We start from the raw sequence: 23,939 nt of genomic DNA on the forward strand, positions 1-23,939 counted from the left end.
TAGCTGGACCGACTGTTTTGAAGTTATATATTGTTGCAAGAGAGGTTAAAGGTTTTTGCCCAAACTGAGACTTTCTGGCTTGTGCTTTAGTTGGACACTTTTGCAGGTGTGCACACCATGTTTGAATTTTGCAGCGTGACACAGTTAAAGCATCATCTGCAGCAGGTTTCTGAAGGAATGTAACCTCATTAACTCTCTTCTCAAGCTTTCTCCGTCTCCACCCTCCACTTACTGAATGTGTCCCAGCACGCCGACTCCACTAAAGACTCATTAAAAAAAAACAAAAAAAACTGTCACATTGTAAAAATAAAAAATTGGTTAGTGTGTAGTAAACACACAGTAAATCCTTTAAAGCCCGTGTTGAGTTAAGCTTTTAGCTTGGTTGTCACGTCTGACAGCAGAGAGGCCACGAGGATGAGCAGAGATTAGAAAGATAAAAGGAGGATCGAACAATAGAAAGCCAGTTGTGTAATCTGCTGTAATGAAGGTAATTTAACGGAGCCCCCCGAAGGTACAAGATATGCTTCTGACTGGTTTGGGTGCAGCGGAGAGCGTAAAGTTTTTCCATCTTACTTCTTCTGTCCGGTCTGGGTGCCCTGAGCGGCGCAGGAGTAGTTGCCGATCTGCTTTCCGAAGCGAATCGCCATGGAGATGTCGCAGTCGTCCACGGCGACCATGGCCACCTTCTCTCCAGAGGGTCCATGAGGGATGCCCAGGCGGCCGATGTTAGGCTGAGAAATAAAATAACACAAAGCTGTTTAAAATACAAGAATATAGAGTTTCTCTGCTATAACAAAGAACATCGATTGTCTCTTTTTGCCTGCATGAGTGTTCAAACTGAACCCCAAAAAATGCCAACTTTACACCTTTTGTCTCAGCCAGAAACTCTTAAAACCAAAAGAATGGCTGGATTTTCATCTTTGTAATGGTCCATGAACTAGTCATCTGTGACATTCTGTTGGAAAACGTCATCAAATCCCAGCTTAAATGTTGGATATTGAATCAAAATCACTTTATTCTACTAGTCTCACTTAAAAATGTACCCAAAATAAACTATTTGCTTTAACTGGATTCTGTAAAAATGAAAAAAATCTGTGCTCCCTGGGACAAATATGAAGTCTTTAGTGACTCAGTTGCGATAAACAGTTGCAAAGCAAAAAATCAAGGACTTTTTGACTAAACTCGGTTGAACTGCAGGCTGTGCTTACACAAAAAACACTTAGTATGACGAGACAACTATGGAAACAAAATCAATGTTGCAAAATATCCACAGTATATGACATTCTGTTGGAAAATTAACCAAAAATAAATCTCAGCTTAAAATTGTGACATTTAATCTAAATTTAATTCACATATCTCATTTAAACACAAAAAGTCTGCTCTTGATAGCACAAATGCGAAGCCTTTTGTGACACATAGTCACATGACAAAAAAAATCACAGACTTTTAAAGTAAACTGAACTGCAGGCTGTATTTACACAAAGCAGTTAAGAGACGATATGGAAACATACAAAATTTGTGTCGCAAAATATCTACACTATGTGCTATTCTGTTGTAAAACTAGCTAAAAAATAACTAAATCTAAGCTTTAAAATGTGATATTTCATGAAAAGCACTTAATTTTACATATTTCATGTAAAAAATTGACAAAAAAATCATTAGCTTTTAAAAAAACTCCACAAATGTGAAACCTTTAGTGTGAAAATTATCTTCCTTACAGTGCATTGTTGTGGGACATTACCTCGACTAAGTGAATTTAGCTAAAATATTTAATGTGTTGTTTCTTTCTTTCTATTTCATCCAATCTGAGAAAGTTGGCAGTGACCAGCAGCGCGATCGGTGTGGGTCAGCGCTACACAAACAGCGTCTAGCTTGACTTTAGCAGACTTGGAGCGCGAGCGCAGAGGCCTCGCTGGGCTTAAAAATGACAAAAAGCCCCATTGTGCGTTTAGCTCACACCTAATGATTACAAAGTAGGCTAATTCCTCCATCAAGGCCTGCAGCCGGCGAACGCTGATCTGAGAAAATGTGGATCAGCTTAGAAAATCAGGCCACCAAATCGCTTTAGTTTTTTTCTAATATCCAACCTGAGAGCGAAGTTCAGTGGAGCGTTTCCTTCACAATTGTGGCACAGGAGCAGTGTTCGAAACAGAAAATGCTTCCACTAATCATAAAAAGAACACTTCTCTTCGGGATAAGTATAGTTGATGGCAATTTTTTCCAACACAGTTCCAGTAAAATGACACTTTTTACTTTATGAGTCACTTGAAATCATTCTGCTTTCTCTCCTGACAAAGAACTAAACATCTAGACTGTAATAAACACACATTCCAGAGAAGCATCTACATAAAAAAAAAAAAAAAACGAGTTTTACAGCTATACAACAGCAGGAGAGACTAAGATGGTGCACAAATACAGCTCCATATTCAAAAATAAAAGACAAAAAAAACGATTAAATGAATGCTTTAGGTCAGCTTACTTCAGGAAATTTGTTGATTTGAGAAAATGGAACGCAAATCAACAGACGAGGAGAGAAAAAGAGTAGAAACAGTGTGTGTGCTCATGTATTTGTCTCCTACATAAATAGGATTAGAGTAATGTGATACCGCTGGGGCAGAGACAAGGCGAACAAAGGAAGGAAAAAAGAGGGCGAAAAATAGGAAAGAAAGCACGACAGACAAAAATAGGGAAGTGGACTAACCAGAAAATAAGAGACAAAAGAGAAAACAGCAAGAAAAAAAAAAAAACAGCAGCAGAGTTCTGCTCTGCTGCTGTTTTGGCCCAGGTGGGCTCCGGTCCAGCCACAGTTTCTAACCCACTGGGAGTTTTATTGTGGTTTGTCGCTGCCCTGTTTCCATGGATCCTACAAAAAATTGCTTTCACACTTTCCAAAAGACATACAGGAAGTACAACACCTCTGACGCCAGTGGTGTTTTCTTTCTCTTTCATATCTAATCTCATTTGAACGGTTATTTGTTCTCTTTTTTCCCCCTTAACTCTAAACCCTAAAACCTGCAGGATTGTTTGAAAGGCATATTATCCTGAAGAAATCACAAAACTGACACCATTTGTCTTCACCAGAAACTGTGAAAGCGAAAGAGACTGTCAGACTTTGAACTTTTGAACAGTTCTTCCACTACTCATCTGTGGTGTACTCAACCAAAGCTAAAAATGTGATATTTCGTAAAGATCACATTTTTTACATTTTAAATTCACCAAAAACAAACCATTTGCACTAACCAGATTCTGTAAAAAACAAAAAATTCTCTGCTCAGTGGCACAAATGTGAAGCCTTCAGATGCCCAGTTGTGATAAATAGTCATGTGATAAAAATTCAGGGATTTTTTGGTTGAACTCAGTTGAACTGCAGAGTGTGTATAAACAAAGCTGATAGGAAACTAAGTATGGAAAAAAAATAAATATGCAAAGTATACACAGAAATAATTTTTCTCATTTCTCTTTTATCAATAACACTTATGGGTCCTTGAAAAAATGCTGTACATGTTGATTCCATTTTTTAAATTTAGTTTTGTAAAATAAATAATCAAAGAAATTCCACTTAGTTTTTACTTTAATTGTGATTTATGCCACTATGACTGTGACATACTGCACAGAAAACATCTGTAAGTTATTTTCTTCTTATAGTCATGGTTGTTCTGTTTCCATGGAGGTGCAGAACTTTATACTGCAGTGAAAAATGAGTCCACAGTGAGTAAAAATGTGACAGGAGCAAAAAAAAAAAACGCCTACTGTGGGACTTGCTTGGGGTTCAGAGTAGAGGTAGACCGATATATCGGCTGGCCGATATTTTGGGCCGATATATGGACTTTTTTCAATATCGGCCATCGGCCGATATTTACAAATAAAAAGCCCATTTGTGATCAGGCACCCGTACGGGCAGCTGCCGCGACCGCTTTTCCCTTAGAAGGACCCCCGGCACTCAGAGAGCGGAGCATGAGCGGAGCGAGTGAGCCAGGCAACAACAAGCCTAACCCTAACCACTTTCAGGTTACTTTTTAATTGTATTTTTTGTAAACTTTAAGTATTTTCTTTATGTTATTGTACTTTTTCACTTTTTGTGTTCAATAAATGTTAGAGTTCTACTAGTGTATTTAATTTATAATATATACATGTATATACTTTTAGTGTTTAAATTGCCTTTTGTAATCGATGTGCTTTAAAAAAAAAAAAAGGATATCGGCTTTAAAAATTGGCTTCTACAATCGGCTTTAGATATCGGCCATCGGCTGAAAATTATTTTAAAAATCGGTATCGGCATCGGCCTTTGAAAATCCCATATCGGTCGACCTCTAGTTCAGAGGGTTAATAGACAAATTACTTGGTTTATAAAATATCATAAACAGTGAAAAAAAGTAAATCAAAATTCCCCTACGTCCATGGAAATGTCATCAAGTGTCTTTTGTTGTCCAGTAAACAGTCCAAAACCCAAAACACAACAATGTATGACCACGAAAAAGCAGAAGATTCTCACATTTGAGCAACTAGAATCATCAAAAGTTTGATTTTTATTTGCTTGAAAAAACACTAACTGGCTCATTTTTGCATCTTTAATGTTCATTTTTAATCATGACAGTTAAAATTCTACTCTAAAAAACGTGACTGACGCATACTGAGTCATGCTGTTCATTCGCAGCGCCTGCATAAAACACCTATAGCCTCACCAACGTGTGTCAGTAACCTATAATCACCTTGTATGTGGAACTTGTATAGCAATCATGCTGGTAGGAAACCGCACCCCGTCCCTGGCGACCTGCCAGTTAACCCCCAGCGCAGGTAAATCCAGGTGTACGTCAACCCCCACCTCCTGATGTCACCATGGCAACCGCAGACACCAGACAGCCAGGTAACTCTTCCTGTCCTACTGTTGTTCTGCAGCAGCGCTTCAACTCGTATTTTAAAAACATCCCTGATCATTACAAGTGTCTTTAACGCTTTAATACTGCTGTGAAATGTGCATGAATGTCTTTTGTTGGCTTAACAAAAGACATTTTGTTCTGAAAAGCAGCAAAACTCATGGCCTAAAAGTGTAGAAAATGCTGGCAGAGAGAAAAATGAAACACCAACAGTCAAAGAAATTCAGCGGTTGAGAGGGAAAATACACTTAAAGCACAGAAACACAAGTTAAAAGTGCCGCAAACTATGAGCTAAAATGCTCCTGAGGAGGGAAAAAATTGTCTAAAATCAGATAAAGGAGGAAAAAACTTCAATAAATCGCACACATAATGTCTCTCTCGTTCACTTTTGTGTTTTTACCTTTTCTTGTCGGCACCCTTCCAATCATGTCCAAAATTTTCCATTCAACTACTGCAGTAATGTAAGATTTAAAAATTCAAACGACTGAGTCAAACAATGACTCAAATTTCTTTCCAGTGGGAAAATGACAAAACCAGCGAGAAAGTGCAACAGCATTCGTGAATAAATGGTTTGAGGGCATCAAAAGGCAGTTTTTCTGAACGTGTAGTAACTCTGACTGCAGTCTGATCGTTTCTTTTGAGCTCAGCCGAGCGAGGAAGATGAGATAAAGACGGGGAAAGATAAGAAGCCAAACAGGAGAGAGAGCGACAGATACCCAGATATTGAACATAATGGACCCGCAAGTTAAATCCTCAGGAGAGCTGCTGTTAACTGATGAACCAACACACACAGATACAGTCACAGTAAGTGGAAAACTGCATGTAATTTGTATGTAACATATAGCCGATATTAACACAATTAGGAAGAAGCATAAACACAAAGAGAAAAAGTCGGTCTTGCCATGTCACCACTTTTTTGTCAAGAAATTCTTCTGTTATTTTACTGAATACAACGATGCCCACATCTATTAACTGCTTCTTATGCAAAACCACATTCTGAAAACCTATTTCACACCACAAAAGACAAATTACAGCTGTCTTAATGCTTAAATAGTGAACTTCTTAAATCATAAACGCACATGATTTCACACAAATGCTGTCTTTTTGGCTTAGACGGTATTTTTTCCTGATTTAGAACTACATCTTATGACATATTATCTGGCCAAGTGTTTAAAATTATTGCATTTGAAGATGAAGTACAAAAAAAAAATCTCAGCTGTCTTGCAATGTAATGTCATTTAAATACAGACATAAGAGGAGCATTTGCAGACAGTTTTGCTCAGAATGTTCCTGCTTATCGGAACTTTTTCAGCCCCGAAAAGACAGTTTGCTCAGCGTCAAAGGAAAACCACCACTGCCAAAAAGATATCTACTTCTTTTTTTTAAGCTAGCTTTGTTGATCGTGGTCATTTGCTCAAGAATATTAGACATTTTTGTTCAGTGAATGGTCAGAAAAGACAGGAAAGTGCATAGATTCCCATCTTATAAGGTAACATCGCCTATACTGCACCATCAAGTGTTCACTGGCCAGTTTCCACAAAACTACATCCCTGTACAACTAAATTGCAATCTGAGGGAAACTTCAAATCAACGTATCTTCAATTATATATCAGTTATGGTGGGACTTGTCACCCTGTTAATCCAGAATATAAGAAAAACTTCAAACGTGACATTACAGGGTCATATTTTAACCCAAACCATGATGTTGTCGTCATTTTAGAAATTTTGCAGATGAAAATAGCTGACAGATTCATCCAGAAAATAATCGAATGAAAGCAATCATTAGTTATAACTGATGTAGTTTCGGTGCTTATAAATGAACTGAGCTCCTAACATGTAGCTACCAATGGGAAGTTTTTAATTTAAATAAATTTATCTACTTAGTTTGGGTGCATATGCGTAACCAAACATGGAGTGAAAGTTATAAGCACCACAACAAGTGGAAACAAAACTTCAGTGCAAGAATAATGATCCCAAACTGGATGCAAATCCTGAAAAAAAAACCTCCTCCCCTCCTACTTTCTTACATGGATCTTAGAGTTCCTTCAAATTGGAAGCCTTTTCTACAAAGTAAAATTGTGTTTCATGCAAAATGAAGTAAATCAAAATACAGTTTAGTTGTGCAGGGATGCTTTGGAAAGCGACAGAAATTACTCTAAGATGCCCAAAACTATCAGAAAGCTACAGCTTTATACTTTAGGCAAACACAGAAACAGCTTTGAACCACTTTGTCTTCAAAATATACATCTTTTGAGTGATTCCAACCATCCAAACCCAGATTGTTTTTATGAATCTGCCACAAATACAACTGAACAGTGAACTGAGAGCGTCTGTTAGCTGTGAACTCGTCCTGTACGACTGTGTAGAGTTTCAGGCTTCTTCCTGACCCCTGGTTTTAAAGCTCGCCCGGCCCTTCGCTGCGAGGGGCCCCATGAGAGTCTTCTATTTACCCTCCGCCCGACTCCCGGCTGCTTAAGATTCCCTCTCTTTAAGGTGTCGTCTCCAGGGGCGATAGGCTTGCCGCAGCCATGGCAACGCACTTGATCCCCGCGGCTCGCCGCAAAAGACGAGGACGCGGCCGCAATATGCGAAAAAAAAAATCCTACCGCACACGGACACCTCCGTCAGCACCTGTCAAACCAAACATGATAACTCAAGCAGCCCTGCAGCAGGGATCAACATGCTCAGATTGAGTTACAAGCAGGTCGAGAAAACACCTTCAAAAAGAGCAAATAATGACTCGGAAATATGTGTTCGGGGAGGATATCTGCAGAGTGCGTTAGAGCGTGTGTGTTGAGTGAAAGAACTCGTGTTTGTGTGTTCGCAGGAAGCAGCGAGCGGCGTTGCAGACGGCCAACGCAGTTCATTTTCACCATAAAGGAAGAGGGGGCGTACAGTCTTTTATTTTTATTCGGCCTCGCCACAGGAAATACCATTGTTGAGCTGAATATTACACTCGATGGGTGTCTGAACGCCGTTTCTTGGCGATTTAAGCCACAAAAAAAAGCCCAAACGTGTTTTTGTTGTCTTAAAACTTTCGGTTAAAGGAGCCAAAGTAAATCCAGGCAGCGAACCAAAACCAACATCTGATTTTTTTTGGAGTCCCACCTTCCTTGCGGCTGCAACAAACACCGTCATGTCCACATTACCTCACCTGCCCTTCGGCTGCGTAAACCTAGAAGAGTGAATTATTCAAACACATAGCTTCCAGAGAGCCGAGATGTTCAAGCATATATGTTACTGCTGTCTTCTATCTATCAGAGGAGCAGATGGACAGCGGCCATTGTTGGTTCGTAGCTTTCAAGAGGTGAAACAAATGTGTGGACGACACACAAAGTGAGATAACAGTAACCGTATACGAGCTGGAACAGTTTGAGAAAATTCTTCTACAGCAGCCTGGATGCTGATAGAAATGGGATTCATGCGTTTCCAGTCAGGGTTTGTCTCTGACATGTTTTGCTTAGTTAATCTGGAGCTGTTTTCCTGCTTTTAGCTTAGGGTTTGATATTTTTTGCACAGTTTTTGCAGCTTCAACTAGATTATGGGATAATTTGGGACATTTTGAAGCTGTTGCAGCTCGATAACATCATAGTAGTGTTCAGATTGTCCACTTATCGACAACTATACACCTGCTTCAGCCGATTTACACTGTTTTAGGTCAGATTTCAAGATTTTATTAATTACTTTCAAGGCTTTCTGATGTGTAAGTACCATGTTCACCAGTTTGCCTTGCTGAAAACTAAAGGAGACGCAGCAGCTTTTGAACTCTGGAAGTCTCTTCTTAAAACACATTTTTATGGTGGAGTTTTTCCAGATTTTATTTGAGTTTTCATTTGATTAGTTTTTTTCTTTAAAAAATGAATCAAACCATTTCTTCAATTGTTAAAATAGTTGGCTAATTAAATTAATAGTTGCTAACTAACCTCTAAAGTCAACCACTGTACTGTTCAGTTTCTGTATGCTACATTTTGGGGTATAATGGGAATTCAAACAGCGCCACAAATTTTACCACAAAATAAACTAAAAAGTTGGCAAGTGGAGTTCCAAACAGTGCAAATGTGAACAGTGATCCACAAGTCTGCAACCATAGCAGAAAAAAATGTTAAGATGATCTAAATTTTGGTTTGCAAGCTAACAAAATTCTATAAATATTTTCAACTATTAGCCTGGCAGTGAACAGGGCTGCAGCTAATGATTGTTTTCATTCATTTTCTTGAATAATTGATTAGTTGTTTGAACTACAAAATGGCCAAAAAACGGTGAAAAATGTTGAGCAGTGGTTCTTAAAGCACAAAATGAGCTCCTCAAAAGTCTTTTTGTGTCCACAACCCAAATATATTCAGTTTACTGTCAAAGAGGAGGAACGAAACCAGATCAAATCAGTGAATCTTGACTTTTATTTTAAGAAATACAAAAATATTGCTGATTAATTTATTAGCTGATAAGCTGTGAAACACCCACATTCCCTTCTGTCATAACTTAGTATTTGTGGGAGAAAAATGATATGTAATCCTTAAAAATCTTAAAAGTACAACATGAATCTAAATGTGAGGCGGCAGCAGCTGTTCACTGACCATCTAATCTTTATCTCACAGAGAGAAAACATGAAGTGATTCAAGATCCTCAGGAGTGATGCTAATGTTTAGCAGTAAAACGCAGTGACACAATGAAGCCAGAGCTGATAGGGATCATATACGAGATAAGAGACACATAAGTGGGGAAAGATAAGAGAAGAACTGGAGCCAGAGAGGCGAGAGGAGGAGGAGAAGGAAAACAGAGCAGCTATAAAATATAAGGACGAGTCCAACTTTATTTCTACACTTCATCAGCACTTTTATCTCGTCTTTCCACCCCAGAAATTCCTCTGACTGCCTGTCTCAGTGCTAATAAGAGGTTTAGGTCATGCTAGGTGAGCTGTGGGAAGTTTCCTCCGTTCAGCGACACTGTTTCACATCACAGCAGAGAGAGGAGTCATGTAGGAAGGAGGGTTGTAGTGACAGATTTATCAGATTCATCTTCATTCCTCTACGACACAACACTGTACACATCTGCTGCTCTCACTGGTTCGCTCTGCTACACTGTTAAAGTAAAAATCTGTAAAGAATCTGTGAAAATCTGGCAGAAAGGTTGCCAGAAAAAACAACTAAAGCAACAGTGGAATACTGTAAAATTCAAAAGCTATAAAAACTGTGAAAAAGCTGACAACATTATGTAAAATAATTACATTTTGAGTAAAACTGTGTAATTTTAGGGTCAAACACTGTAAAAAATTAAAAAACACTATTTTAAAATTCTTGATATAAATAATTTTTTCTTTAAAATAATTTTGAAAGAAAAAACTTGTAAAATGTGTTTTTGCTGATTTAAATACATTAAAAATTGTGTAATTTTTACAGTCAAATGTTGCAAAAAAAATTGGTAGAACCATTTTTAAAAAGCCACCATTATTTTAGTATACATAATCTTTCAAACAATGGCAAATATCTGTAAGCTAATGTTATTTATCGATTTATTTATTTATTATAGATTTAAATCCAGTAAAAAAAAAAAAAAACGTGGAATTTTTCAGTCAAATGTTGTAAAAGCACATATTGCTGTTTCAGTTTTGGCCTGTTTTGTTTTTTTTTTTTTTTAAGAGCAAACATGTATATTTAGAGATCATACTACTTATTACCTGTAATGTAACAAAACAGGAAATATCTGCAAAATAAGAGTAAAAAAAATTTACCATTTTTAAATCTTTAATATACATACATTTTCTTTCAAATAAAATAGTGATTTTTTTGCAGATTTAAATGCAGTAAAAAATTGTAATTTCATAGTCAGATACTGTAAATAAACAAATTACGTTATATCAACTAACAGATTTTTAATGTGGACATTATTTAGCTATTATATTAGATCATTACATACAGATCTTTTACATTTTTTTTTTTTTTTTTTACAGTTAACATGGAAATTCAAGTTCACTGATTTGACTAGCTACTATCTATATTTTAACAAAACGGGGAAAATCCATCAAATAGCAGTAAACTGTTCAACAAATTTAGGTTAAAACTGTTTAAAACATTCCCTTTTCCAGTGCAGACGATCGCACACATAGATGTCTGCATTAAACACCCTTCAGTAGCAGAAACACTTGGTGACACCTGCCAAAACTTCAGAAGGCTTAAATTGGGTGTCGACATTCGCTCCATTCATCTAATATCTCGCTATTATTGAGTTAATTCTCCAATTAACAGAAACCTTTGAGGATCTCAGTGTGACACAAAAGGAGATGAAGGATCGAAAATGAAATGAAAGACTAAACAGAGGCGACGTTTGCCGTCTGCGTTCATTACAACAGACGTCTGGCATGATTCTGAGCGTCGTTAATCCAGAATGATAGAATCGGTGAGTCGGTCCGTCACTCTGCTGCCAAAGAAAACACAATTACACCTCACAGGGTGTCTGCAGAGCTGCCTGCCAAGACATCATACGGGTTTATTTCACCTGAACAAACGTCTACAGGAACTGACAGGTGAGCTGCAACTGTGTCCTTCCTGCTTCTGTAGCAACATTTTTAGATATGAGCGGCTCCTCCAGGAAGACAGAGATAATGAGCCAAAACAGACAAAGACGCAGAAGTCTAAACATTTAAACACATATGGAGAAGCAGCAGTCATGAAATTTCTCAGGTAGAGAAATATTGTTCTTTTCTCACTGAAAAACATAAAATTTGTTCCCACAGCTCACATTTGGATGACCAGTATCATCCGCAACTACAAACTCATTCAATTCTCCTCAAATTTGATAACTTTTTAGACTTATTTCTATTATTTTCAGCCACGCTTTACACTACATGTTCCTCTAAGAAAAGAATGTGAAGTCCAGGTTTTGTATTAAAGGCACCCTGTTGAGTTTTTATGAGCGTTATTGAGCAAAATTGTTTGTGCACAAACACAGAGACAGCATATGAAGACCCTTTCCACTGGTAGACGGCAAGTGGTAGCAACGCGCAAACAAGTATAGCAACATGTCAACAAAGAGGTGTAGAAGAAGAGAACATAAATGTAAGTATGGTAACATTTAACATATTTAAAAACTGGAGTTTTTTAAACAGATTTGAACCGTCTGAAACCTGAAGCTCAGCTGTTTATAAAAAAAAACAAACAAAAAAAACACAAGATTGCACCATTTATCAAAGCCAAAAACTGTAAAAACAGAGAGAACGGTCAGATTTCCAACTGTCTACTGGTCCTTAAACTACTCATCTGCAACGTCTCGTTCAGTCAGGAAAATTAACCAAATGATGCTTTGCTTGATTCGACATGTTTCATTTCAAAATTCAACAAAAAATGCACCACTTTTACTAGCCTGATTTTGTAAAAAACTAAAAAAATCTACAATCCTTCACTAAATGCTGAAGTCACTGGTGACTCAGCTGTGACCAACAGTCATGTGGTAAAAATTCGAAGACTTTTCGGCTGAACTGTAGGCAGTGTTTGCACATAAGAGATCAAAGATAAGTATGTAAACAAATACAAAATGTTAGGTGTACCATATTTTTCGCATGTAGTGAACATTTTCTTATATTGCAGCATTGGCAAAACCTGTGAGCACTTTGTAAAGCAATGTACAATCTGATTATAGATATTTTTTGAAAGATAAAAGATAAAATTAGAGAAAAATTTAGAAATGTGTTGTTTTTCTAAAATTATTTGTGTTATTATAACAGAACCATACTGCACAAAAGTCATTTTTGATCTACAAGTATGGGAACAAATTAAAGTGTCTATAGGAACATATCTGTATGGGTAATTCCTGTGGACACTTTTTTTTTTTTTTTTAATCAATTTTTGTCAACAAACAATCAAACAACTTGAATTGTTGCTCTGTTTTAATAAATAATTTATGGAATTTTAACTGTCATATCAAACAAAAGTCATTTTTGAGTTGTCTGTTCTTGACTGGACTTGATATTTTAATGAAAAATGAACCCCCAGTGAGTAAAAATGTGACGGGAGAAGAAAAACACCCATGACCTGCTTGGAGTTTAGAAGATTAGGTATTTAGAAAGACGATACGCAAACATATTTTTTGCTTGTTTGCAAGAAAACTCCACTTTAAAGTCATGAAACAGTCATGATGTGCTCTGAGGCTTTTGGGAACTTTTCCCCAAAAGTGGCACATCAAATCTAAACTTCATAAAGAGAGCGAGACAGAAGAAGACCACGAACCTTCTACAGCCAAACCAACAAACCAGAACCACACCATCTACTGCAGCATCTCCTAGACTGGACCAGAGTCGCACTAAACAAGAGCCAGCACCGAGTTATGTAGAGCAGACTGTACTAGAAGAGCAGAGCAGGACTAAAATGAGACCCAGTGAGGGGGGAAAGCACCAGTTGGGGACTAGGCTAGAGGTCAAAGTTACCTCCTTCTGATTGAGCTCCAGCCAGGCGGTATAGAGCGGGAGGCGAAGAGCCCCGCTGGAGTCCACCAGACTCCCCCCTTCCTGGGAGAGAGACACCGTGAGAGAGAGACACCGCGTTAGAGCCCACAACCAACCAGCCACATCACGTTCAGTCATGCAAATGTACCGTCGCTGAAGGCGTTTTTCAATTAATTCCACTGCAAACATCATGTTTTGTTAACTGTGTGTCTGTTCCTGCAACAGAAATACTTTTGTGAGCGTCTGCGGTCACATTCGCCAACGAAAACGACATCCAAAGCAAAACGTAATTTCCTGCGTGCCCACTTCTAAAAACACCTCTCCTCACAATAAGCTACAACTCACGCGCTGCCGCCTTCGGACAAAGGTGTCTCCGGCAGATTTACATCACGCTGTGAAATACTGCGCTGTGAGAGGAACAGGTGAAATTTACAGCAGGAAAAACAGAGGGAGCATTCCTCCAAAGGATCCGAAAGGCCTCAAATCCAGCTTTGGTGTGTCAACAAAGGCAGTTACATGACACTAACACAAAGGATGAGAGAGTGTTTACATACACCAGCAGTATGTGATGATTACAGTGTGTTAGAATAAAGCTAATGAGTGATTAAAACCACTATACATGTCTAAGGGGGCACATAATTAGTTTAAAGAGCCACAAAAACTGTTTAAGCCTCTGAATCCCAAGCAGTTTCTGGGTGTTTTTCTGATTCTGCCACATTTTTTTTTTGTCATTGTGGGTTCATTTTTCACTGCAATATAAATTCCTGCTCCTCAATGGAAACAACAAAGCCATGACTAGAAGTAGAAACAAAATCAGAATATCTTCTATCACAGCTATAATGCCATAAATCACAAAGAAAGAACAAAATGAATGTTCATTTTTCATTTATTTTACAAATATTGTTAAAAAAAATGAAATAACATGTACAGTATACTTCCAAGTTCCTAATAATTGATAAAATTTGGATTTTACGCACTGTAGACATTAAACTAACAGATTTTTAAATTGTTTTTCACACTACAGTTCAGCCAAGTTTAGCTGAAAAAGTCTGAATTTTTGTCAGGTGAGTGTTGGTCGTAGCTGAGTCACTTAAAGCTTTTCAGTTACGCTGAGAAATGTGGATTTTTTTGTTTTGACAGAATCTTGGTAATGCAAATGTTTTATTTTTGGTGGATTTTTAAATGAAATGTCATAATTTTTAAGATCAGATTTGGTTAACTTTCCAGTGGCACATGTGATTAGTTCAAGGACTATCGTAAAGTTGAAAATTGGACGATTCCTTCTGTTTTTTACACTTTCTGGCTCTGAAAAATGGCATAATTTACATGATTTTTTTTTTTTTATTTAGTATTAAAAAAATCAAAAAAATGCTATTAAAATGTAAAACATATTTCCAAGTACACATAGGTGTTACCAATATTTAAAAACAATGCATAATTTTACAAGTTATAAACACTTAACTAAGAGATTTTTGAATTGTTTTCACACTTTTTTACCTTGTCTGTATGAACACAGCCTGCATTTCAGCCGAATTTAGTCAAAAAAGCCCCCAAATTTTTGCCACGTGACTGTCGGCTGTAGCTGACTCACTTAAGGCTTCATAGTTTTGCCAGAAAATGTGTATTTTTTTTAGTTTTTGACAGAATCCTTTTGGTACAAACGCTTTATTATTTTTAGTGATTTTTAGAAAAATACAGAATCATGTGATATCGATGAATATCACAATTTGGTTAATTCGCCGGATCGAACACATGATTAGTTCACAGACATATGTAAAGGAGAAAATCCAATATTTTTTTTTGTTTTTACAGTGTCTGGTTGTGATAAATGGTGTTATTTTGGCTATGAAGCACGCCTTTTAAACACGCCAGCAGGTCTTGGGGTTCAGAGGGTTGACGTATTGAAAGTAGTAAAACATTAGTCGCTGGTAGTTAACTGTGTTTACATGTGATGATAACCTTAACCGTTTGAGGTCTGTGGAAAGACACGTCATGAAGAACAAAGAATAACAAGGCCTCTTCCTCTGAAAACACACCCCGCCGGAGAATGCAAAGTCTGGGGCTTCACCTTAAAAGAACAGCTACTTAACCTTTCCTAAAAGCACTTAGCGGAGAAAATGCACAAACCTGCAGCCAGAAACACACGATGCAGCGTTTCTACATAACACACTTGTACGTGACCACGACACGGTCAAACGCCTAATAAGGAACTTCCATCCGTGTCCTTACGGCCACCCAGGGAAGCCACATGTGGTTTGGAGCATTAGCCGTAAAACGACAACAAAAGGAGACGGATGACAGCTCCAGAAGCACTTACGGGCTCTCTGCAGTGTGTTTAAAGAGCAATTATCCACTATGTGGCTATATGTAAGGCTTAGTGTGTGTGTCTGGCTGCATCTGAGCCTGGAAACACAATAAATCCTGAAACAGCAACACAGAGACGCGAAGAAATACAAAGAGGAGGGTAAGAGCCTGTTTATTTTACTCCACAGACTGAGATAAGTGCTCAGAACTGTTCTGCTGATGGAGACCAGACAGACAAAGAAAAAATCTCCATGTAACTCTGGTTCAGTTACTACATGTTATCTGCTATTTAACTGAACAGAAGCTTCCATCCTTATCCACACTGAGGACTGAGACTTGCAATACACAAAAGAATTCACAACTATAAAATTATTGTGATATCTATGGAAAACTGGAAAAAAAAACAGTATGAAAATGGTACAAGACCACCAACACCAATGATGCTATCAGTTAAATTGATTTTTGATTTAGTTTATTGTATTGTCCTTCTTTTTTGGCAAATGAACTACATTCAAAATACAAGTGTAAGGAGAGGACAGATTGTAACCATAATAACTCCGTCAAGGAGGCAGAGAGATTATGGTTAAATATGATCGCCATATGTTTGCCTGTTTGTCTGTCTGTCTGTCTGTTAGCAACATTACTCAAAAACGGAATAACGGATTTGGATGAAATTTTCAGGGAAGGTCAGAAATGACACAAGGACCAACTGATTAGATTTTGGCAGTGATGCAGCTTATAGTCTGGATTCACAGATTTGTTAAAGATTTCTGTATCATTGCAAGATAGCGGCACGGCATCACTGTAACTATGACAACAAGCCAACACTACGTCAGCTGCCTGCTAACGATTACATGATTGCGGTCCTACTACAAATCCACCGCTGTGGACTTATCAGGACTTATCTGTCGGAAATGATACAAGGAACAGTTGATTAAATTGTGGGGGTGTTTCTGAGTCCCATCAATTCCCACCTCCCGCTACATATTTAGGTCATGTCCATTTAGTATTTGTACAGCACGTACACATGCCTGTGCTCAGTGTAAGGTCATTTTGTTTGTGGGTACATCTATATTAAATGGCCACGTACTACAGCACCGTGATTTCTGCCACAAATTTTTTCAAGATTTCAGCCGTTGGAAATGCTATGACAACTGAGCAGCCTTGGCGGAGTGCTGTGCTCTCTCAGTGCTTTTCTTGTTGTATTGCGTGTTGCTCTTATGTTTCAGTGTCAAACTGACAGTTACTGACATTGGAATATTATTGATCTTAAATTAATTAAATGTATTAGTATTTAATGTGTTAAGCATCAGATTTTTTTGTCAATGCTGGTACATAACATGTTAAATTTGCATCAGGAGCCAAGTGTATTTTCTGTATCTGTTCAGTTTGTGTGTCAAATGTGTCACTAAAGTGTCACAAAATATATGCCGGAAACCTTTTTTTTTTAGCTACTGTTGCATTTATATTCACTGTGGGTTAATTTTTTTTACTGCAATATAAAGTCCAGCATGTCTATAGAAACAGAACAACCATGATGAGAAGTAGAGAGAACTTAAAAAATGTCTTCTGTGAAGTTTGGCAAAGTTATAATGCCACAAATCATTAGATGATAAGAAAAAACATAACTTAAATTTCTTTTATTTTACAAAATTTAAAAAAAAAAACAGGAATGAAGATATACAACATTTTTTCAAGTACCCACAGGTGCAACGTATACTGTAAAAACACTATTTACTGTAGATAAATGAATTACTTTCTGTTCATGGCTCCCATCCGCTCTGTGTAAACACTGCCTGCAGTTCAACCTAGTTTAGGAAAAACTGTCCTAATTTTTTGTTACTTGACTCTTGGTCGCAGCTGAGTTAGTAATAGCTTCCTAGTTGTGTTGAGAAATACAGATTTTTTTGTTTTTCATAGAATCTAATTACAGCAAACTGTTTATTTTTTGGGAAATGTATAATTAAGACATATAGAATACAGCAATTTTCATAAAATGTGGTTATTTTTCCAACAGAGCAGCACAGGTGAGTCGCTCAACAACTGTTGGAAAGTTCAAAATGTAACAAATCTTTGCTTTTTTTTGGTTTCTGGCACTAATAAATTGGGAAATTGTGTTATTTTTAAAAAAAGACTGCATGCCTTTCAAATTTGCAGGTGGTTTAGGGATTTAAAGGGTCAAATTATCATCATCTTCAAGTCACAGAAACAACATGGTTTCAGTTATTCTCGTCCACCAGATGAATTTAAGTCCAATATTCACTCTCGGTTTAGATTTATTTGGGTCACCATCAATTCTTGAGGGAAATATCTAGCATTGTAGCTGCTAAATGCCACACTATGTCTAAAATACTTGATGCATATGGTGGCCGTTTATTCCTTCTAATGTTGAGTCTATATTCAGTTTGATTGTTTAGGAGTTCCTCTTTTATAGTGAACACACTGTGCGCTAATCTTGAGTGTTTAACACGGTTTTCTGGGTGTGAGTCCAGCTGCTTCTTTCAAAAAAAAAAGCTATCTTGCAGTCCTAAATTAAAAAACCTTTAGCCTAAAATAATTTGCAAGTCTTAAACACACAAAAATAGCGTATTTGTTTACAGACAGACAGTTGGAGTGGAGGCGTTAAGGAGCTTCATGAGGGTTCAGTGTTCTGCAGTTTGCTCTATTTTAAGCAGCAGGGCCTCAGTGACACTTCAAAGTCACTCTTAACACTTTCATAGATGCAAAAATACTGAAAATGTTTCAGCGGCACCTGTTCTTGTTTGAGTTAGCAGCTTTCTAAATCCAGCTGAGAGGTTGAGTTACCACTCTACTGTCAGTCCAGCAGAGATGGAACGCAAAAATATGCGCATGGAATGTCATCAAGTATTTCACACCATGCTGGGAAGTAATTTGCACTAATGTTCTGATGATTAAATCCCTGCCTCGTAAAGAGCTCCGGTGAGGCCGAAGGAAGAACGGCAGAAGCAGAAAAGAGCAAATTTTTTGTACTTGCTAGTGATAAGAGCCAGCTAAGCCTGTCTGGGAATGCTGTCTACACACCCTCGCTGCACATATAACAGCTCATATTAGCCAGAGCACGACTATTAACATGTCTAACATAAAGCCTGAAAAGCAGCGTCATAAAAAAACACACAGACATGTCGTGTCTGCAGTCGAGGTCCGCCTCTCTGAATTTAAAAGTTCACATGGAAGTTAACCCTCACCCTGAAACTCTTTTTGAGGAAAAGCCAAAATTATATCATTTATCAGATACAAACTGTAAAAACAGAATGACTTATTGGATTTTCAGCTTTCCAGCAGTCTTTAAATTACACATGTATAACACAGCACTCTACTGGAAAACAAATCTGCTCTTAAAATCATGATATTTTAACAAAATCACTTTATTCTATATGTATCATTATAAAAAAAAATAAACAAAAATTGAACCATTTGTTGCAACCAGATTTAAAATTCTTCACTCCACAGTGTGACTGTGAGGTGGTTATTTAACAAAAAAATCTGCAATTTTTCCAACTGAACTGGGTTGAACTGCAGGCAGTGTTTACACAGAGCAGATAAAAACAAGCTTGGAAAAAAATTTAAGTGTGATTATAGTATGTAGAGCCACTTTTTTTATTTTTTACAGATTTTGTACACATTATTAATACCAGTCTAAATTTTTGTTAAATAATCAGAGAAATTTTATTAGTGTTCTTCATTTAAACTTTGCTGAACCGCACAAAAGACATTTTGGAGTTTTCTCTGTTCATAGTCATGGTTGTGCTGTTTCCATAAAGGTGCAGGACTATATATTGCTGTGAAAAATGAGCCAACATTGAGGAAAAACGTAACAGGAACTAAAAACTAAAGGTTTATCACAAGTTCAATATAAGTGTATATAAGGGTTTTTTCAAATGTATTGGTGTTCGAAGGATTGTTAGTGAAACATGATCACAAATTTGATTAAAATTCCTGCAAGTTCCTTCTTGTTAACCATGTTTCTCCGATGAAATTGTTCCAAACAATAAGATCTTGCAAAGCTGACCTACAGGATTGTTGGACTGTATCATACCGAATGCATCTGCAAAATTGCATTTTCTGTCACCAAGATAAACAAAAAGCAAATACAAAGTTGAGATTCTCGTCCAGGAATGCTAATTTTAAGTCTGCAAGAAAGAAATAATTGAATATACGCAATAGATGATGGCAAATCTTCATCAAATCACTAGTTAAACCTAAAACAGGATTGATTACAGTGCAGCTAAACACTGAAATAAACGACTTAATGTGACTAAATTTCAGTCATTTATGTAACAAAAGAATTAAGTCAAAGCCCATTTACTTTTCTAGAGAGATGAAGTTTGCTGATTGTTTGAAAACTACTTGAAAAGCGAGTACAGGAAGCTTAAATCAACTCTTATTTCATGTTCCTGTGAGTCAAAACTACATTTAAAAATAGTCAGAAGTGACATCCTGCCCAGTGTCCAGCTAAGTTGCATCATTTCCTGCATCCAGAGACATCATTTCCTGCAGCGAACACACATGAAACCAGCAGAACAAAACCTCCCGCTGCTACCCTGAATCCACTTCTGCGCTCCTTATCTGCGTCGGTGTGTCGGTGTTTCCTGTTTGGATTCGCTTTGCCGACACAGTCAACTGTCCTTGAGGCTTCGCTCTGTGGAATTTCAAAAATGCCTCCATCCTTCCACCTCCATTGTGCAGCATCTCTAATAGATGTACACGTCCAAAAACACATTCGGCTGCTGCTGCTGCTCCCCCTCCTCTACAGATACAAACGGCTTTCCAACCAATCGCCGCAACAATGGCAAATCCGTGTCTGTTGTCATGCCAACCCTCCCCCCGACCTTCGACCTGTGTTTTGGAGCGGAGGCACCCTGGTTTCTTCAGAAGGCTTTTAAAAAAAAGGGGGGCGCCCTGTAAAAAGCTCATCATCTGACCCAATAAATCACCGTCTGTGTTGCATGTGAGCATTGTGTGCCGTTAGGACCGTTGGACAACAACTGGGGCTCGTGTGAGGCCGTCCACTCTTTGATTAAGTTGCATAAACCAGCGATGAGGGGATCTGTGACAAAAGTTTGCGTGCAAAGTTCTACTAAAGTTCTTAAAAACCGGCAGCGACATGCAAACCAGTGCTTTATTAAATCAGGTTGCACCATCTGTTGCACAGTTTAGCCAAAACAAGCATTAAGAGAAGGTCACGAACATCTCAAGCTGTGACAATAACAGTGAAAAATGACAACTTCTGTTCAATTACACTGTAAAAAGTTGGTGTTTATTGTATTTTTAATTGTAATTTGACAGCTTTTTCCTGCTTTATTGATAGATAGATAATAAGTTAAAAAAAATGAAATAATAATAATAATAATAATAATAATAATAATAATAATAATAATAATAATAATAATAATAATAATAATAATAATAATAATAATAATAATAATAATACATTTCCACAATATATTTTTGTTTTGTAATTAATGTGTACATTTCTGGACTGAAGGGATATTATCATGCTAAATTATCTGGATTTATTTTCTATTTTTATGACAAACATACATATTTAGGCTTTTTTTCTGTCATTCTACAGGGGAAAATCTGTAAACTTTCATTATGTCTGCCTTAAAGGTAGTGACTATTTTAATATTTATACATTTTATGTGTTTATTTTTTAATAAATTACAATAAATAAATTGGTTTTAAAAAAATCTAAATTATTTAAAAAATGCTATATGATGTATTTGAGGTACATATTATGGGCTACTTGTTCATTAACTGTTTTTTTTTACATATATAATTTTAAAAAATCACAGATATTCACAGTTCTATTTTTACAAATTTTGTTTTACAGTGTAGACATTGTTGTTATCTTATAGTCCTTATACACTTCATATTTACAGCATATTTGGATGTTTATTGTTCTATTTTTGTAAATATCCCTATATTGATATAAGATACACAAATTAATTTGCAAATTTGCAATATTTTAACAAATATTTCATTGTTATTTAATAGACAAAACCATAACTTTTCATTTTTCCATGTTAAGTAAAGGTCAGTTGATTTTGTCAGTGGTTTCGCAACACATAACTTTTCTGTGTGATGCAGCCTGTTTTAATGTAGAAACCTGCATAAATCTTGACCAAAAAACCAATTAAACAGTAACCAGGTGAAGTTTAAAGTTAGCTAATCCAACTGGCAACTCATCTTCTAACAAAAACATCAAACACCAGTAGCCACCTTCACAAAAATCCTTCTGTCCAGTGAGCTAAACCACTAAAAATCTCCCAGGAGGAAAATACAAAAACTGAGCAGGAATGTTATTAATGTGTTTGTGTGCATGACGTGAATGTGGATTACATCAGACCTGCAGAGTTGCTCTCTGATCTTCTGTCTTGTCTCTCTCGACTATCTAAGCGACACTACCTTTAGATAAATGGCTCTGTGTGAATCTAAGAGCAAACCTATGCGTGCCCACGTATGTACATTCACATGTCAACACGTCTAATCTATTGTGAGAACACTGCTGCTCTCTGCCGTATACATTTCCACTAATCCCTGCAGCAACTGATGCGGGATTAAATTACCATCAATCAATCTGATCAGTCAGCGCATGAAGAAAAGCTGACCCTGTGTCAGCGCTGCGGCCGCCCTCGGGCTAATTTAACGGAATGTGTCACCAGCTCTGCAAATCACTGGATCTGTATTAAGTCTGTGGAACGTAGCCGCCCCCGTTTCAAACACTAATAACACGAGGATGCAGCCGTGACAGTGGCGCAACGACACACGTGGGTGTTTGCATCGGCGTGTATCTGCAAGTCAGGAGCCTACAGGATGAGCAGAGCGAGTGGAAAAAGAAAAACCAACTGCGCAGAACAGGAAATCTGCTAATTGATCTCTCGTTTCCACGGCGACGGTGTCACAAACACTTCGACAAGCAAAACAGAGGAGTCCTCTTTGTCAATAGGCTGTATCCTACAGTAGTCAGGTTGTCTCTGCAGCATCAGAAGTTGGGAAAAAAAAAAAAAGGACATTGGGCCTGAACACACGTCAAACAATAGATACAGATGTGACCCTGCAGCTAACACAGAGCAACCCGATTCATCACCTTTGATAAATACGTCCCTGTCAAAGCAACCGACGATGCTGTGGGCTCTTTAACGCAAGCGAACAAGCTGTGAAATGTGAGAAGCTGTGCATTAGTCCAACAACCAGAGTACTACTCTCTTTAACAAGCTGCAAAACACAGGTGGTGCTGAAATGCGACGCGGAGGTCAGATCAGTGATGCTTCCAGCGTGATACGTACACGAAGAAAGAGGCACAAAGTCAAGGACAAAGACGGGAAAGACAGTGAATGAAAAGAGGGATTGATGACTTTTCTCTTGAATACCTGTTAGCAAATTAGCTTTAAAAGGCCGTTTGATAAAGCTAGCACATGTTCATGAGGGCAAAATGCCATTACCTTCACTTAGCGAAGGCTGTAAATTTAATTTAGTTTCAACTTTACTGGTTAAAATTGATCTTCAGCAGAGTAAAATTGAAGATGTTTTCCATGATAGATATGCCATATTTTAACACATGCTGTACATAAAAAAGGTATATTATAAATAGCAAATTGGCTTTACAAGGCTGCATAATAACGCTAGCACATGCTAATACAGTAGAAACTATAAGCTTTATGTGAGAAAGACCATAAATTTACTTTTATTACAGCTTTGAATGGTTTAAATGGCTCTCTAGTAGAGTAAGAATGAAGATATTTTCCATGTTAGCTATGCCATATTTCAATTCACACTGTAAAAATAATTTTAAAAATATTTTTTGTTAGCTGGGGCAACAAAGTAAAACCTCCTAAAAATACAGTAATTTTCCACAATTAAAATTAATTTTTAGGTTTTTTTTCCTTATAAGCCTGCATGTGTTATTAAATTAAATTTTAATATTACTTTTAATATTTAATGAAGGATATTTATGTGTCTTTAAAAAGGCTGTTTATATATAAGAAATGTAAAAACCTCTGTTACTATAAAACAAATCTGTTATTAAACAAATAAATCTGTGTCAGATTACAAAATCAATACTTTTTTCCCGTTCTCACAATTTTTCAAAATCTAATTTTAAAAAACTTTAAAATACATGTTAAAATAACAAACATTATATTTACTTGAGTATTTTTTTATTTAATTGGTAATTAGCTGGTACTTAGATGTGTAAAAACAATGAAATTACCTACAGCATGTAATAAATGTGACAACCTATCTAATACATTAGAAATAACAAATAACATGTAAAATTACAGAACCAATACTTCCTTTTTTATTGT

At 37.0% G+C, this 23,939-nt stretch overlaps 1 protein-coding gene across 7 annotated transcripts in view; it reads right to left on the reverse strand.

The window, feature by feature from the left end:
* celsr1a (cadherin EGF LAG seven-pass G-type receptor 1a) overlaps nucleotides 1-23,939 on the reverse strand; it is a 125,252-nt gene that overhangs the window by 38,300 nt on the left and 63,013 nt on the right. For 4 of the 7 annotated variants that reach the window (XM_035957991.2, XM_035957992.2, XM_035957989.2 and 1 more), the window contains exons 7-8: nucleotides 13,291-13,371; nucleotides 574-731 (exon numbers count right to left, since the gene is read on the reverse strand). In XM_035957991.2, coding sequence (XP_035813884.1) covers nucleotides 574-731; nucleotides 13,291-13,371 — 239 coding nt within the window. The remainder of the gene's footprint in view (nucleotides 1-573; nucleotides 732-13,290; nucleotides 13,372-23,939) is intronic. The other 3 variants (XM_035957994.2, XM_035957993.2, XM_023291895.3) reach the window with 1 other exon arrangement.

This window comes from Amphiprion ocellaris, chromosome 21 (genome assembly GCF_022539595.1).
Source record: "Amphiprion ocellaris isolate individual 3 ecotype Okinawa chromosome 21, ASM2253959v1, whole genome shotgun sequence".
In the NCBI taxonomy this organism is placed as follows: Eukaryota; Metazoa; Chordata; class Actinopteri; family Pomacentridae; genus Amphiprion; species Amphiprion ocellaris.